Genomic DNA, 19,154 nt, shown 5'->3' with positions numbered 1-19,154 from the left:
TACGTTTATATTTAATTTTCAAATATTTTAAGTTTATTCCAGATTAAAGTATTAGATTTAAATAATTCTTTAGATTGCATCATAAATTTATTAGTAGTTAGTTATTTATGACATCATTTTGACTTGTGAGAAATAAATAAAGTATTGTAATCGCGAAAAATTTTTGATTTTCATATTTCAAAGGAAATTTCCATTTTGATTAGTTCCATCATGACACTTACACGTACGTATGTTGCATAACTTCACCATAAAATGCTGAAACTTTATATTTGGAACTTATGACTAGTTTTAGCGCGATGTGTGTCTGTACGTATGTATGCATATATATCGCATAACCCAAAGACGGTTAACCGTAGAATGTTGAAAGTTTTTGTATGGGATTGCTATAACATCTAGTTGTGTACCTCCCTTTTTTATTGCAATCGGCAGTTCCAAATGGGCATTTTGAAATGGAAGATCATAATTCATTTTCAAACAAATTAAGTTTAAATGAAGTTTAGTCAAAAATGTGATTAATTTATTTGGTGTACAAGGAAGCTATGTAATGTCTGCATCAGATTTCTTAAGATGTTTCAAAATAAATATATGGTTTGAATATCAAATGATCTCAAATATATGAGCTTTATTTGTTTGTAAATATTTTACAGGAAAGATAAAAAGTAATCTAAATAGCATACCTTGAAGAGAAACACATTAAATACACTTTTTCTAAAGCAAAATTTAAAGAACAAGTGATTAAATTTTCTTTAAATCCCTTTTGTGAAATATTATACATGAAACCATATATAGATTTCAGAAAGACAATTTGTAGAGTGATTAGGTTTTTTTATGCTAAGGACGTAAAAAATGAGCAATGCTCTCGCCGGGATTCGAACCTGGACCGCTCGAATACACACTGAGGGTGCTACCATTACACGACGAAGGATGGAGTGAGAAGTTAGAATATACCTTATATACTCCACCTTTTAAAGGACGACTGGAGATTAGGAGATCCAATAGCCAAATCCAGGTAGTGAAGAATCATCATCCATCCCCCTTTTTTTAGTTCGGACGCAACTGTAGAACATTAGGTTATTTGTGGAGGAGACGCATAAAAAATGAGCAAAGCCCTAGCCGAGGACTCGAACCTTGGACCTCTCGAATATATGCTGAATGCGCTACATTACACCATGAAGGCATGCAGAAAGAAGAGAGAAAATACCTTATAACTTTAAGGAGGAAAGTATTGTTTTAAAATCAATATTGCACAATAATTTCCACCTAAAATTCTCTTTCTGAAAAATATTTTTTGTAATATTTACTCTAAAATTCATCTAAAGCAATTATTTCTATACATAAATTTGCTATTCTTAGTTATGTTATCTAAGTGTATTTATAAGCAGTCGGTTAAAACACAATATAACAGCTGCACAAGATCTACATAAAGATCCATTTCTATCTATTCTATGATCAGCCAAAATAGAATTATAATTGTCCTCTTGAATATTTAAAAGGGTAAAATATGTAAATATGGCATATGCGAACAAGTAAAATTATCTCATGACTGTTAGGGATGTTGCATGTGAAACGTCCTTTAAAAAGGCGGCAAAACATATGACAGTTTTAGGTTTAGTTTATTTGATTACGGCAAAGCAAGAAAGTGTTATCTTACTAATGAAAGTATGTCTTCGTGGAGAACTTAAGCGAAATTGGCTGGTATTGACATTACACAGAAGGGAAAACCCCCAAAGTGTCCATGCAGTCAACCTGTTTGCCAGAACTTGAGTTGAACTACCAGTGTTCAACGATATTACCACTCGACCATTGGCTAGCCCATGCCTATTTAGGAAGATGTGACTTTGCGTGCTGTGTTAGAATTTTTAAATCTATATGACATGCAAATTATAATCTTTGTGACATGCAAATTATTTAGCCGATGCAATGTAATAGCAAATTCTTTAATGACTCAATTCTTGTAGTTTTCTACCTGATGGCCGACTTGATAAGACCACAAAATCAGATCCTTCGATACGGATTTGAATCATCGCGCAGGAACTTTTTTGGTTTTCTCTGTGTGAAATACAATTATGAGCCAAGTTTCCTTTCAGAATCTTCCACGAAAGCATTCCACTTCTTTGTCAGATAATTCAAGAATCTTTCATTTCCAATTAAAACAAACAAGCTTTTTAGGAAGTACGACGTAGAAGTATACATTAATCCTTTATTTTTTCCAAAATATTCTTATTAAAAATCTATTTAACAATAATTATATTGTTTATATAGCCTAGTAAATCATGAATATTTTTTAGTTTCTTGTTATCTGTTTCTGTGTATTATAAAAATTCAAGTATTCACAAAAATAAATTCTTTCCATAGTAACAAATATAGCGTTTGCAGTCGAAATTATTTAAGATAAATACAATATTTTTTTACAGCAACAGTATGCTTTGGCTTATTTGACTAATGTAAAGCACACTAGGGCTACCTGCCTAAAAGGAGGGATGCCTTCATTGGAGCACTTTTTAAAAATTCAGGATTAGTATTCCATATTTTCAATGCCAAGATGCCTCCTGAATCTTTGTCATAAAATATTAAAATTTTTAAGCCCTAAATCATAGTAAATACAGTTTCTGAAACTTATTATATTCATACAACTGTTTTGCAGTCGAAGAACACTTTCTATTTTGAAATTTCTTGCTGCAGGACTAATGTAAAAGTTAAATTTCGTAACTTAGTGTATGCAGATAAAATGATTTATATAGCATTTAGATATAATACAAAATTTTTTTGTACTGAAAAGGCGAGATAAGTTTAGAATCAGCAAGTTAATAAATAATCAAACATAACAGCCATTTGGAAATACATTCCACATAATTTTCGAAGTTAAGATGCCCAACAAATTATATAATGCTGTCGTGCTGGTACATTATTTATAAAGACTTACCCGCTTTTGCCTTGCGTCCTCTGGTGGTGCAAGTGGTAACACATCTAACTAGTAAACTAAAAGATCTACGATTCAAATTTCAGTCTTTAAGAGAGAAGAATATATGGAATTAACAGCACGTCCAGCTGAATAAGTTTAAAGAATCATGATTGCGTTCAAGGCCTCATCAATGGCCGAACAGTTAAGACCTCTGAATTCTGGCAGTTCGGCCTGGTTTGAGTTCGATCTCAGACGAATGGGCTGACTGCATGGTTGGTTTTCGTGGTTTTCCTCATGTGTAATACGCTAGCTTTCTTCAGAATATCCTCCATGAAGGCATCCCTCTTCGTAGGTAGATAGTGTTCATAGCTTTCCCGTATTTAAAAAAACCGAACCTGCCATTGCTGTGATCCTGCCGAGTGCGTTGTTAAGTTTACCTGTTTCATGGCTTTAAGCACCTACTGGATTCTATATATTATTATTGTCAATGAATTCCTCTCAAGAAGTTACCCAAAAGAAAAAAATTTTTTTGTTCTTTTTTAAGTTCCTCTGTGCATTAATATTAACAAACAAAGCAATATTTGCATTATTGCTGCCTTACAGTGCTTATACAATAAAATAATCATTGTTGCTGTGTTACAGTGCTTATACAATAAAATAAGCACTGTAACACAGCAACAATGATTAAATGCCTTCTTACATAACAACCCCAATTAAAACTACTAACTAAAAACAGCAAATGAATTTCCCAAAATGTAGACTTATCTAGTATGTTGTAAAGTAAGCTTTAAAATATTTTGGAAGAGCTAGTCAGAAATTATGTGAAAGGAAGTGAATCCGGTTTTCATTTTTACAAACTTTTGTATAATGTATCAATTTATTTTAAGCCATTTTAACTAGTAATTACAACTTAATATTTTTTTAATTAAAAATAATGAATGTAAACAATCACTATGCTCAAACACAGCATATTTAAAACAGTACAAGACCTTGCTAGGAACCTTTGTTAGGAGGAAGCAACTGTTTGAAAGCATGTGTTCAAATTATCACATCTGCCATTTATGTTGTGAGAAAAGGTACATCTTTTGTATGTGTATGTTTAACCCCTTCGTGCCGACTGTCACGTATACGTGCCAGCAACAAACACACTTATCTACCGGCCGACACGCAGGCGTGCCAGAGCATTGTTGCATTCTCTACCGACTGTCACGTATTTGTGCCAGTACCTTGGAACGTTTTTCAAACTATAATTTCTGCCACAAGATGGCACAGTATGTCCATATGGTTTCAGATACATGTGCATTAGACCTTCTACTTGAAATAAGAGAAGCATGACTTACATCCACGTGTTTTTGATTATATAAACAAACGGGGAACTAAATGTTTCCGAATGGCGTGATTTATGACGTCTCTTTAAATCGCACTTTATTCGCACGTGGTAGTTGTTTATTGTAAGTAGAAGTTTTATATGCACTAAAGCGTTGAGTATGTCCGTTTACAGTTCAGTTTTTAGAAAATAATTAGATCTTGTTAGACGTGAATTCTTTCTGTTTTTACCGTTTCAATGTCGAAGCGTCGAAAATGTTTAACAGAGCATGAAACAGCAGAAATGATGCAAAATATTTCAGATATTGATTCTGAAATTCTGATATTTATTCTGAAACATTAACTGAAAGACATCTTCCAAAACTTTGTTCAGAAGAGCCTGATAAGAAAATGAAACGATGATGCTTCGTTTGTTCACATTCCCGGAAAAATCCTCCAAAACGGCAAATGAGTTATTACGAGTTCAAGGAATGTAACATATGACTGTGTGTAGATCCCTGTTTTAAAATTTTTCATACGAAAAGAGAATTTTAAGTAATATATTTAGTTTTCAGATTATAATGTTAAAAGTCATAAAATGGTGAGTAATTAAAATAAAATGTGTAAAATATGCATTTAAACAAGAAATAAGATAATTAAAGTATATATATAAAAATATCTATAAAGCATAAGCCGTTTAAATACTCTATAGAGCATTATTAAACAATGTGTTGATACTTCGGAAATTTCATGGATTTAGGCTTAGTAGCCAAAAAGCCCCCGGCCCTGGTGAGACGCTCGCGGAAGACACTGCCGGCCTCCGCGATAAGCGCGCGTTTTCGCTACCCAGCTCGAAGGGGTTAATAACATACGCATACCATACATCGTAAAAGAGTAATTACACCCCAGGGGTGTAATTACTCTTTCACGGTGTAATTACTCTTTTACGACAAATCTGAACTACTGCAGTTCTTCAAAACCACGAACTGAATGTACCTACGATGACTTTACTGAATGATCAAAACCACCCATTATTATGAACTATTTTAAGCTTTCCTTTAGAAATACAGAAGGTTACAAGTACAGGTTTTTTACACATCTACAGCCATTCCTTTTTAATCACTGTCATTTAACATAAATGTAAAATCAATCAATAGTTAGTCATTCTTTCACCTATAGCATGCCAAAACAAATTTCTCTTAAGTCATATGCTCATGGTTGAAGTTGCTTTGTGTATTTCTTTAATTTATACTATGGAGGATAAAAACACGGCGATCATCTGCATTTGTGAAAATAAAATTATGGTAAAATACTTGATAGCTAATACAAGAGATTAAAATTAAAAAGTCATGTTTTCTCTAAAATAATGATCTCTTGAAAACTCTTTTCCATAATATGTGACGATTTTCTCTAGAGGGACAAGCTTTTTTTTTTACTGCTTAAACCTATGAATCTTGGGCATAAGGCTCAGATTTTATGATCAGTTCTTGCTGACTAAAGAATGCAGTACTTTGATAAAGAAATTAAAATAAGGTTAGCTTTTATTATTTCGGTAATTCTAAATATTTTTCAAAATTATTTAATGATTAGAAAAGATCCTTCAGATTGTTGACGCAGTTATTTAAAAGGAAACTGTATCTGATATGTTAAGTTAAAATATCATTGCAATTTTCTAAACAACATTCAGTCTAAGACTGATACTATTTTAGAAGAAATTTATATGCATTTTAAATAATAAATAATATAGATAATTCTTCTTCATTATCTGTCATTTGCCAATGACAACTTCACCATTCGCCAACAATATATATCCCAAAAACAATAAAATAAACTAAACAAACATAAAAAAAAACTTCCGGGCTTCTTTTCTTATTAGTATTACGTTTTTATTATTTAATTACTGCTATTTTTTTTAATTCAAATTTGCAACTCCTAGAAAAGTTGCGAGTTATGTTTCAGAAACTCAGATGTTACACTGTAAGGTATTTTAATAATTTATGTAACAAAATATGGAAATTTTAAATCAACTCTTCGTTGCTGCTTCTAGTTACGCTGCGTTGAACAAAGTAATATATATTATGTAAAGCATGAGCACACAAGAAAATCAAACTTATTAAAATTTTTTCTAATTAAAATCACATTCATATCAATGTACATTAAAAGCATTGGATTATTTTAAATACATTAGAACAAAACATCAGCAAACCAGTATAAATGACGAGTATTGTTCCAAAAAGAATAATTAATTCACCAGTGTTTTATAAGCCTGTATCAAGAATACGCTTATTATAACTTATTAAAATAGATTACTGATTTTCTAATTTTTAGCTGACTTATTGCTTAAGTAATGTTATTCTTTATATGCAATTGCATGTAATTCAGGTTAATTGAATGCAGTACTATTCAGTTCACACGAATTAATTGAAAGTTTTTAACTTGCCGGTTTTATGCATATACATAATAATAAGTAAATTTACTTAAATAATGCAAATATTTTGAAATGCTACTTTTTAATTGAATTCACAAGCATTTTATATATTTCTGAACATTTAGTTTGAAATCTAAAGGACATTTTATGAAAATGTTATCTGTTTAAAGATAGTATTGGAAAATTTTAACATGCTGCTTATTTATTTAGCGAAGAATGTTCGTGTCAGTTTGTCATATATCTAAGCACTTTCTCGGCGATAAAACGTAGCCATCTAAAAGAAGAGCAACCCTCTTAGACTACTGAGAGTTGTCATTTAGAGATCTCCAGGGTTCCAGAAATAAGGGGGACTCCAGAAATAAATTTGTTTACTTGGAAGTTATAGCTGATGATACTTTTAAAGGGATTTTGTATTTTGAAAGTTTTTGTAATGAGAAATCATTGAAAAAATGGTATTGTGTGCCATTGCTACCTGTAGTAATACGTATCATAATATGAAAGAAACTAGCGTGGTATTTCATAGATTTCTGTACAAAAATATTCAGTTAACGAAAGAATGGTTGCATAGATGATGAAGAGCGGATATTGTGCTCGAATATGCAGTAATCACTTCACTGAATCTGATTATGAGGATGATATGAAAAATAGGTTCCTAGGATTACCAACAAAAAAGGTACTGAAATCAACTGCTATTCCATCTGATTGTATTCCTGACTTGGTTATTTATCAGAATACACCAAGACAGCGAAGGCAACAAAAAAGAAAAAATTTACAAAGTGCATTTGAAAGAAGTCCTAAAAAGGCATGTCTGGAATTGCAAAACGATAACATTAATAGCTATGAGGAGCTCACTGAAAATAACATTACTCAGAAATGTTGTAACTGTTCCAACCTCCAGAAAAATGTGAATGATTTCATCACAAAACTATCAGCTCTTGAGAATAAGGTTTCTGTTTTACAGACTGAGAGAAAGCAGCATTTAAAAACCATCTTCCAGCAAAGAAAAAGATTTAAAAGGAATAGAAAACTAATATTAGAAAAAGTTCAGAAACTGAGGAAAGAAATTAAAAAAGTGAATCAAGAAAATGAAAAACTAAGCAAAATGAAAACGTAGATTCAAAACATATTTACAGAAACTCAAATAAATGCATTAATGGAAAAAAAAAAGAGAATTAAATGGTCTTCAGACAACATTTTAAAAAGCATAGTAATCAAGTCATTATCCGTATCATTATACGACATTATCCATATCATTATATGACTTCTGGAAAGAAAAATGGGTATTCCGCTTCCAAGTGGAAGTACACTGAAAAGATGGTGCTCAAGATTCAGCTGCATCCCTGGCATATTTTAAATGATGTACTCTTATTGATAAAAAAAAAAAAAAACTTGCCAAAATGCAACTGACGAAGAAAGATTATGCGTATTAAGTTTCACTGAAATTCATATAGATTCAAGACTCTGTTATGATTCAAAATTAGATCAGATATCAGATTCTTTTAAAAAGACTCAATGTGTATTGGTTCGAGGACTCATTTCGCAATGGAAACAGGCCAGTTATTTTGATTTTGATAGTCAAATGAAGGAAAATCTTCTGTCTTCCATTTTGTTTGCACTTGGATCGTCTGGGCTTCGAGTCAAAGCAATTGTATCTGACATGGGAGGTAGTCAGACCCTTTGGAAAGAATTACAAATTTCAACAGTTAAATCTTTCTTTTACTATCCCAATTTCAGCACCAAAATATGGGTTTTCGCTGATATGCCGCATTGCATAAGGCTTTTGAGAAACCATTTTCTTGATAAAGGTTTTATTCTCAGAAATGGTACAATTATAAACAAAGACATTATATATGAAGTACTCAATAAAGATATCAGAGAAATTAAAATGTGCTATAAACAGAAACCTCAATTTTTATGTGTAAAAGGAAACGTGAGATAGCATTATTTTCCTCAACAACGTCTAAAGCAATTATGCATTTGACTGGTAATGCTGCAGCAAGTATTTTTTTTTAATGGTTGATGATTTTTTTTTTTGACATTATGAATAGTAGTGTACCATTACCTCCTGGCAATAAATAAGCCTTTAAAAGCTGCTTTTGACCTAGAAAGATATTATGAAGTACAAAAAGAAAAATTAAACGCAATTAAGCAAATGATTTGTGATCTCAGAGTATGCTGAAAGAAGACAATGCTACCTTTCCAGAAAGGTATTATCATATCGATAAATTCGCTTTTCGGTTTATTTGACGACGTAAAATCTATAAATGTGAAATATATTTTAACATCGAGACTGACTCAAGATGTATTAGAAAGATTGTTTAGCCAGATTCGGGGTCTAGGACGTTTTAATGGCCATCCGTCTCCACCAGACGTAATAATTCGCCTGATAAGGTTGCTATTGGCAAACAAATTACCCAAATTGTCACTAAAGAAAAATGCTAATGACTGTGAAGATGTGAAGAATGTTGAAGCATATTTTATAAAAGAGCTGTTAGAAACAGCTTTTTCTTCAAATGAAAAAGCACAAATGCTCAAGTCTTCCTTATACGAAGATGATTTAATTAATTATGAAGACATCTATGATGAATGTACGTCACTTCCTTGGGAAAACGAAATTAATGATTCAACAAAAGATATATCTGCATGAGAACAAGAATCACTCACTTATGTGGCAGGTTATATTGCACATCGTGTGAAAGATAAAGATCCTACCTATTGGGTGAAATATCAAAAAAATTCGTAGATATTCCTAACAACAGAAATTGGATATTTTTATTATCTAAAGGAGGATTAACTGTACCATTACCAGTTTGGATGGAAACGATGATGAAAATAGAAAATGTTTTCCATTCTTTTCATGGTTGTTCTTTTCGAAAAGGTAGAAGTGTAATTCAGAATCTTATTTCTGAACTTGAGAAACGTTTTCTCCTCTGTGAATAAGAGTGCAATTCGTTTATTTTGCCGTTTACGAACATTTATAAGGGTTCAGCACTTGAATAGGAATGCAAACCTTGTATCTGCAAGAAAAGCTGACAAGAAAGCAAATAAATGGATAAAAACAGGATTATCGAACCAAACTATATAGGAAACAAAAAAAATCATGTAAGTTGATTCATATTATTCATACCAAAAATAACAATTTGAATCATTACTTGGTTTATCATTCACTTAATTTGTGACCTAATTTATGCATGTTTCAGCTAATTATTTGGACTACTATATAAAATATTATATATTATTATATACTAATTTAAACTGCTAAATTTTACTATATAAAATAAACCATGAAATTCTGCATAAACATAAATTAGTATCAGAGCATATACTTTTAAAATGTAAGAATACATGCTATTATTCCAAAATATATAAATACCATTTTAAAATATTTTCATTATTTTTTTAGTAATTGACGTTAAATAATAATGCCATAATAATGCATATTCCATAATAATGATTTCATAAAAGCTTCCAAAATTCTACTACTCATAATCAACGCTAATTGAAAAGCAAAAATGAAAGAAGTGAAATTTGTTTCGTTTTAATGTGTTATGAAATCTATTATTAGCATTAACTAATTTTTAATCAGATAGATGTATAAGGTCTTTAGCATGTACTCTCAAAATGTATTTGCATATTTTTATTTAATATTTCTATAATGCAAATTACTTTGCGACTAACTGAAATTTTAACGCAAAAAGAATTCTCCGTAAATGTAGAAATTTATGTATGTTATTGGTGGGTTTACTATTTACATATATTTAAAAAGATGATTATGAAAAAGATTTACTACATTTAGGGTACACCCGACCTAAAAAATGAGTTATGTTTACACATATGTGTTAATTAAAAAATTAGTTAAGTTTACGCATGTTTTACTTACGTTTTACACATATTAGAGTTTAATTTAGTATGACGTAAATATATTACGAGTTTATATATTAGATGCTTGTATATTGCAATTTCATGAGCTAAAATCTCGGCTAATATTGGTTATTAAACTATTCTTCAAAGCATTTTGATTCTCAAGCGAATGCTTAAGAAACTGAACAGCAGAACTGAGCAAGCAAACCCAACTATGTAATCAGTCTCTTCTTTCGGTTCAATCGCGAGAAGCTGATGAACTAGCCCTTTAGCCCTGGGGCACTGAGGCATCTGCACGGCTGCTTTAAGGCACTCGTAACACTTTCGATATTGTCGCCACTGACCGCCTAAACCCGGTCATAATGCTCAGAAGATTAAACCAAAGCCATAATGTTAAATTAGAAAACCATAATATGACATTACAACAATAAAATCAAATAAAGTAACAAGTAAAACAATATTTAATTGGAAGCAAATCTGGACATTATATTTTAAAATGTGCAGAGGTCTGTGCTACTTTTGTGTTGAACAATGACCATATGGTCTGATTACCCTTTTTTGCAGCTTTTCTTACATTATCGACTTGTTATTACTTTCATAATTTCAATAAATCTACATATAAATACATCTTGACATAATTAAAGTTTACCTAGATCTAACTGGAACAGCTAACTGCAAACAACAACTGTCTAAAAGATTGATCTCTTCACATTTTTGTCGAATTAATTCTTGCACAGTTACAGATATACTCTGAACAACTTCTGCACTCAAAGCCTGTAAATTAAAATAACAGTTAAGAGATAAACTTGACAAGTAATTAGTTTTTTAAGCTCTTCTACATTTAAAATTATTTATAGTTATTCAAACTTCAAAACAAGTTTTCAGAATACTTCACTCAAAATAGACATATTTCAGATTCGTTATTGTGGATAAATATCAAGATTAATTAATTTATAACAAGATTAATTAATTTATAAACTTACATCATAAGAACGTCTCAAAGATGACACTAAAGCTTCAATTCTGCTGATAACATCCTTGTCATGTACCAAATCTCGAAGCTCATCATACAGAGTTCTGTCAGTTGAAATATCTAAAATGGTAAAATGACAACTCTCTTCAAAACTGTCATTATATATTTAAAAACTATACCAATATTAGCAACAAACAGTCAATGAATTTATAATATAAAACATATTAAATTACAATTATTAATTTAATACGCTATATATAAATATCAAAGATTCAATTATATGGAAAATATTAGAAGAAAGTAAATACCAGAAGTTCGTTCAAAACTACGGCTACCAAAATTTTTATAACGCCCTGAAGAAACTATAAGATTCTTTGTAGAAAATACAATATCGTCATGAACTTCAACTTCTTGTAATGGGACGGCCCACTTCAAATTCAGTCTTTCACCATTTAAAATTCCATCTGTGCTCCTACAATTTAAAATAGAAATTTTAAACTATTTACTCTTTTGTAGTTTATCAATAAGTTTTCTTCCAAAAATTGAGAGCCTTAATGGAGCTTAAAATTACATATAACACTGTACCTTGGAGTAACAGCCACAGATACCAAAAGATCATTTAGGAGGAAAAGTCTTCTATCTTTAGATTTTACAACAAGCCCATTTTGATCTAGCTGCTGAATAAACAAGGTATAAAAAGGTTATTATCCACAGCAAATTAGTATACCTCATTTTATATTAAATAATTTCATTGCATTAATGATAAACATTTCAATAAAATAATCAAATTTATATAATATTATATTTAATAAAACATTACCATAACTCTAATCAATACCCTGAGTGGCACGGCTGCCTTTATTTGGTCATGAAAATTTTTCTCACTTGTATATATTAGCTTATATTTTAAAATATTGTTTCCTTACTTTTTTTAATAACATAAATATCTTCTCAATGAATGGAAGTTTATGGAAGCAGAAACTAAATTAATTATATAAATTTAATTAATAACTTCTGTTTAAGTACAGGTCTTCATGAGAAGATTTAAAAACCTGTGCCAAATGAAGGGTTTTTTTTTTTTACAGAAGAGACTGAAAAATTCAAACCTGCACGCTCTTTCTCACTTAACATATCAGATATTGCAAAACAAAAGTGAAATTTTCCAATTGACAGATTTTGTAAAGAAATGTGGAAAAGCGGTAATAAATGAAGATGATATAAAAGAAGTATTTCATTGTGATGACAATGCTTCTCAATCATCAATCAATTAATGAATGGCAAAATCTGTAATATGGTTCTAGATCCAGAAAATACCGCTACTGATAGTGAAGGAAGTGACAGAGAAATTACTGAAAACAAGAAAATTTCGAATGACAAGTTAGTCGGAATTCTCAAAACAGCAGTTACAGGACTTCAACAATGTAACTAAACAAGAGATTATGTCTGTCTACAGAGTTGAAGAGAAAGTATAAACACAAAAAACGAAGCAACTTAAACAACTTACATCGAAAGAAATGTTTAATAAGGTAAACAAATAAATATAAAGCTTTTTTTTTTTTTATAAATTTTGATACCCTTTAGATAATAAATACTTCAATATTTCAAAAGTCACAATTTTATATTTTGAATTTTATAATTTCTACATGCTATCTTATTAGATTTAAACTGATGATCTAATATTGGAAAAATCCCAAATCCGGAATCGCCAAAACACCGATGGGTCCAGATTTTGGATTCTGTACTGTATATATATATATATATATATACAAACTGGCCCCACCAGTGGCTTGACTGCTGAATATACATGTGTGTGTATATGTAAATTTAAGGGTACTACATATAATATAAAACTGTAGTATAAAACAATATGAATATGTTACAATGAGAATTCAGGAAAAAATTAAGGCTCATGAATTTAATATGGAATCTGATCTCCTCTGAAACATACACACATATCATGTATTTTCATGTTAGCAATAATACTGTTAACCATAATTTGGGGAAATAAATTCCACTTCTCCAGCAATGCGGTGTTCAAGGGCTCTCTCAAAGATCAAGACATTTTGCTAGCCACAGTATTCACTCAATGTCTTCACTTTCAAGAAATTCATTAATAAGGTTTGTTTGATGTACATGAGCATTATCATTCATAAATAATAAGTGAGATCCATATTCACCTCTGAAAGTCTTACATAAGGTTTTAAAACCTCATCCTGATATCTTTTAATGGTCACAGATCCACTGTCTAACACACGTAGGGGGACAATGCCCCATTGATCATCATTCCCCCATACTATCCCAAATACATTACTGAAATGGTCACATTCCAAAATGTTCAAAGGAAAATTTTGCATTCCTAACTTCCTCCATGTACACATTTAAAATTAGATGTCAAACATTGAATCATAAAAAGAAAAAAAAAAAAAAAAAAAAGATAACATAGGGCCACTGGCGTTCACTCCAGTTCTGATGTTCTTTACACCAATTAAAATTATTCCTCTTTTGATGTAAAAACAGTGGAAACGCATATCATTGGCCATATAATTATATCCATATAATTATGGATTCTGCATATGGTTTGCCATAATACAACAGTTCCAGTAGTGGCTGCAAGCATTGAATGTAAACTGCTAAGCAGTAGATCTCCAGTTACAATTGGCCGTTACTACCAGATAAACTTAAGAAGCAGTTGATGTTTGTTTACAATCTTGTCCAGGCCTCCTTACAAAAGGTTCTAAAATTGTTTCCACAGTATAAGAAAGTCTGTCATGAAATATTCACACATCTTACTGCTTCCATGATTTCTGCCTGCTACTAAATGACGAATGATTCATCACTTAGCATACATTCTTCCAAATGATTATTCAGAACCGTAAGAAACCATTCAGAGTTCTTAAACACTGAATCGCAGAAATATTCACTTTGCACAATGTGCTGCATTCACCATCAGATGGCATGTTATCTTGATTTGCATATCAGAAACCGTTTTATCACTTTTGAACAGATAATGCTAATTATGCTAATTATGCTTACCTTTCACACATTTCCTGCAAAACTAGATTACATCGATTGGATATTTCACGGAATATCATTATTTTGGGGTATGCTAAGACATATTTGGACTTGAGTGTAAATATATTCATTTACCACCAGTGGCCAAGTGGTTAAGACAGCCGATTGCTGGAAGTTTGATACAGGTCCTAATCTAAGTGAAATTCCTTGCTGTATGGTGAGTTTTTATGATTCCCCATGCACAACATGATTATGAGCCAGTTTCCCTTAGAAAGTCCTCTCCATAGACATCCTTCCCTTACTTAGATAGTCCTAATGTGCTTTACCATATTCAAATGATTTAACCTAATTACATGAAATAATACACATATTACCATACCCAGAAAAAGCTGTTAGAACCAAACAAAATTTTATACTTGTGCTTACAATACTGATACAAATGATGATAAAATCAAAACAAAAGGGTCATTTATTAAAGGAAAAAACTACAAATAAATGGAGGTTCTAATGCCGTGCTGGGCTGCCTCTAGTGTGAATACATGATATGATACAGGTCAGAGATGAGGCACACAAGTCCCACATGGTATCCTGCACCATCTTATTCCACATTTGCTGCAAGTATCATTTACCTTAATTCTTAGGCTGTCCAACTTGCTGTCTCAAGTGATCCAAAACAAGGTAAGCAAGGGAGGAGTGGTAGGCAAAAGCACTCATGTGACACCCTTGCTGCATGTGACTGCACATTATCCTGTTGAAAAATACTTCTTGGGTGAAAAATTTGGGTATAGAGGGTATGCCTGGGAAGAGCAGCACAGGCATTCCTGTGACACCTTTGCTGTGTGTGGCTGTGCATTATCAGATAACCAGGTATCATATGCAATGGCACAACATTTCATCATACCAACTATGGGACCGGTGTGCTGCAATAAAACAAGGGCAGTATTACAGCCTTTCTCACAGGGCCTTCACACTTGTACAAAGTTATCATCCCAACCAAACTGAATCTTAACTCATCACTGCAGACAAGCTAGTTCCAATCGGTTGCTGTCCAATCCTACCAAGCATAACACTACTCCAAACAAAGATGACAGTGGGCTGTGTACAGTGGGTTCCATATAGAGTGAAGCTGAGAAACATTCAAATATGAAATGCTGTTTGTCAGGCAAAAATGAAAGGGTTTTTAGAAGAATGCCCCTACTACTACTCCAAACATAACAAAATTATTCTCCTGCATGATAACGCTCATCCACATATTGCGGCACCAGTCAAAAGCTACTCACAAACACTCAAATGAGAAGTTTTCTCACTCCTACTGTATATTCACCAGACACTGCTTTTTCTAATTATTACTTGTTTCAACTGATGATGCAAGGCCTGTCTAAGAAGCACTTCACATCATATGAAGATACCAGAAATTGGGCTGATTTGCAGATAACCTTGAAAGATGAAGCATTCTTCGAATCTAGTATCCATATGCTGCCAGAAAGATGGGAAGAAGGTGACTCACGATGGACAATACTTTAAATAGAGCATAACATACCATTCTTTCAGAATAAATGCCCAATATTTGATTGGCAAAGACTTATTTGTACTCCGTATAGAATCAGCAATTTTGTTTCTGAAAACTCATTTTTATTTGTAAAGTACCATTATAAACCATTATAAATTATAATAAAATAATTTTTTTTCCAAAACCCTTGCTCAAATACTTAGTCAAATGGTTATCTTAAAGTTATTTACAAGCAGTTATTTGTATTATGATTACATTGTACGCAGTATACTATACAGAAAAATAAAAAAGGTTCAGGAAAAACAGGTCTAGATAATCAGTATTCCAAATAAGAATTTTTTATTTTATAACATATCTACTCAGACAGTAACCATATGACAATACATCTCTACATCACAAAGAAGCTTGATTATAGATTTGGATGCTTGTTCACAACATTTGTAAAAATCTATGAGTATCTCAAACAATATAAGGTTTGGAGACCACAGTTACTGCTTTGGACAAAGCTGAAACAAATACAGTCTTTCATCGGGACGTCCATAATCCGGAATGATCTATAATCCAGACCTCAAAGCTACTAACTTTCTGCGCATGCGTTGCGTTAATGCATGCGAATAATACCTTTAGGCATGCGCATTTAATGTATAACAGACAGTATAAGCTAAGCTAAAATTATCTAATTATCTATTTCAGTTAATGTTGCAGATTGCATTCTTCCTTAATCTTCTAATTGGATCCGGCTTATTATTTTTTGCAGACTGTTAGCGCAATTTTATAAAAGTAAGCAAAAATTTATAGCATAGCTTAATGGCTTCAATTAATATGGGCTCTAAATATATACCCTTTTTATACCCTCACAAATAATGAAATTATTTAGGTATTTTTAAAATTATTATGCTAATTAAATAATATTAAAAAATCATAAAAACCTGTCTTTCATACTTTGTGTATGACACAAAATGAAGAAGGTCTGAAAAACTATCTGATTAAGAAATAAAAAAATACTTGCAAAAATTTTTAGTTATTAATATATCATACAGCAGAAAGTCTGAAATCCAGCCATCCAATACCTGGAATGTTATAACATCCAGACATCCTAACCACCACAAGAACAGAATTTAAGAGTGGAACATCCAATATGCCAGGAAAAGCAAGTGTGTCATAAAAGAGATTACCAAATTTATGTGAATCTAATGTGCCATCGAATCTAATGCGCATCCCCATTTTAAAACTTTAAATAATAAAAAAATTGTTTGTCGGCGAATGTAATGTGCATCAATGATATGAGGAATTTATTGAATCTTATTTTATACAACAATGGATTTGTATATAAACTATCAATTAATGGTATGATAATTTTATTTAAATTTAGATATCATATTTTATACAACAGTGGATTTATACATAAAGTAGCAGAACACAGAATTAACCTATTAGTGGGCTATTGTCATGTGAAACAATCATTGTTAATTAGCACTACCGTATATACGGTACCTATCGTAAAATATGAACATGAAATAAATTATAACATTTCTATCTAGCTAACAGTTTCTACAATCAGTGATTAATAGTAAATGTCTTTATTCACTAATGTTTTCATCACTGGAATCCTCGCAGCTCTCTTCGTCAGAAGCAGATTCATTTCTTCTTTCCTCATCATCGTCATCGTCGGCGTTCCAGAGCACGTCATCGTCACTGCCATTCAATGAATTTGAAATGCAGCATTTCTTGAAAGATTTCACAATCATTGGTGCTTCGATGCTTTTCCAAGCAGCAGAAACCCAGTGTGCAACAATGTGTGGTGCAGCACGCTTAATTTTTCCTGTCGGGCTCAATACACGGTTTGGCTCACAAAACCATTTTTCGTACTCCGCCTGAACGTACCCCTTAAAAGGTTTATTTATACTAACGTCCAGGGGTTGTAACACAGATGTCATCCCTCCAGGAATGATAACAAGATCACTGCCTAGGCTGTGAATCTTCTTTTTTACGTCGTCGGTGAGATGACCACGAAATGCGTCCAGACAAAGCATTGATGGTGGATTAGAGAGCCCACCGGGATGGCGTTTCCATATCTTTCGGAGCCAATGAAGCATTAATGATTCCGTCATCCACACATTCTCTTGGTTTCGAATCAGGACATCATCTGGGAACAGCTTTTCATTCTTAGGGGTTTTAGGGCATGTTTTCCGTTTGAAGATTAAGAAAGGGGGAAGTTTGCACCTGTCTGCTGTTATTGCCAACATCACTGTTACGTGTTGTTTTTCACATCCCGAAGTTTTGATGATAACTTCCTTAGCCCCCTTCTCCATAATGGTGTAGTTACGAGGCATATCAAAACAAATTGCCGTCTCGTCAGCGTTGCCAATTTGCCCCATTGAAAAATTCTTTTCCTTCCGAAGTGTGATGACATACCGCTGAAATGTTAGTAGTTTTCCCTCAAAATCTGCAGGAAGCTTTTGGCATATTGTTGTACGGCGTCTTAGAGATAAACCCATCCGCTTCATAAACCGATCCAACCATCCACGGCTAGCCTTAAACTCTTGTTTCGGTATTCCAAGAACTTCAGCCTCCTCTTTTGCTTTATTTCTTATGGTGTCACAGGTTGTCCATTCTTCCTCCTTTCACGTACAAATTCCAAAACTTTTTCTTCAATTTTAGGGTGTTTTCCTTTGCGAGGGCCAGTTAATTTCTTTCAACTAGCTTTAGTTGCAAACAGTACCAATTTCTGCTGCCGCCACAAGCGAACATTGCTCTCAGCTACGTTGAACTCTCTCCCTGCCTTTCTATTGCCATTTTTTTCAGCATAAAGAATTACTTTACGTTTGAAAGTAGCGTCATATGACATTCTTCTCTGTTTGCTCTCCATTTCGTGACTACGTACTCTGCAGTTTGTATCCTCTATGCAATAATGTGTCAACGATAAATGTAACGGTAAATGTAGTCGAGAAATTTGGTTGACGTCATCGGCGAACTTTGCACTCGAATCTAATGTGCACCCCAATTTTGAATACTACATATGGCCAAAAACGATGCGCATTAGATTTGCATAAATACAGTAGTTTTTGGCCCAACTAATTGGGATGCCTGTATGCCACTTTCAGACATGTGCTAACTAAGGAATCAAACAATACTGTGGCCAGTGACAATAATACATTGACTA

The 19,154-nt window shown here is 32.3% G+C and overlaps 1 protein-coding gene across 2 annotated transcripts in view; it reads right to left on the bottom strand.

Annotated features, from left to right (window-relative positions):
• Positions 1–19,154, bottom strand: part of LOC118195868 (rho guanine nucleotide exchange factor 10-like protein) — a 163,668-nt gene that overhangs the window by 50,079 nt on the left and 94,435 nt on the right. For both annotated transcript variants that reach the window (XM_035367208.2, XM_085808331.1), the window contains 4 exons: positions 12,055–12,146; positions 11,778–11,941; positions 11,480–11,589; positions 11,146–11,270 (listed from right to left, as the gene is read on the bottom strand). In XM_035367208.2, coding sequence (XP_035223099.1) covers positions 11,146–11,270; positions 11,480–11,589; positions 11,778–11,941; positions 12,055–12,146 — 491 coding nt within the window. The remainder of the gene's footprint in view (positions 1–11,145; positions 11,271–11,479; positions 11,590–11,777; positions 11,942–12,054; positions 12,147–19,154) is intronic.

Source organism: Stegodyphus dumicola, chromosome X1 (genome assembly GCF_044657685.1).
Source record: "Stegodyphus dumicola isolate Sdum_Otavi_A_Nest chromosome X1, ASM4465768v1".
Classification (NCBI taxonomy): domain Eukaryota; kingdom Metazoa; phylum Arthropoda; class Arachnida; order Araneae; family Eresidae; genus Stegodyphus; species Stegodyphus dumicola.
Note: the sequence above shows the minus strand (reverse complement) of the source record. Positions and strands in the feature narration are given on the sequence as shown.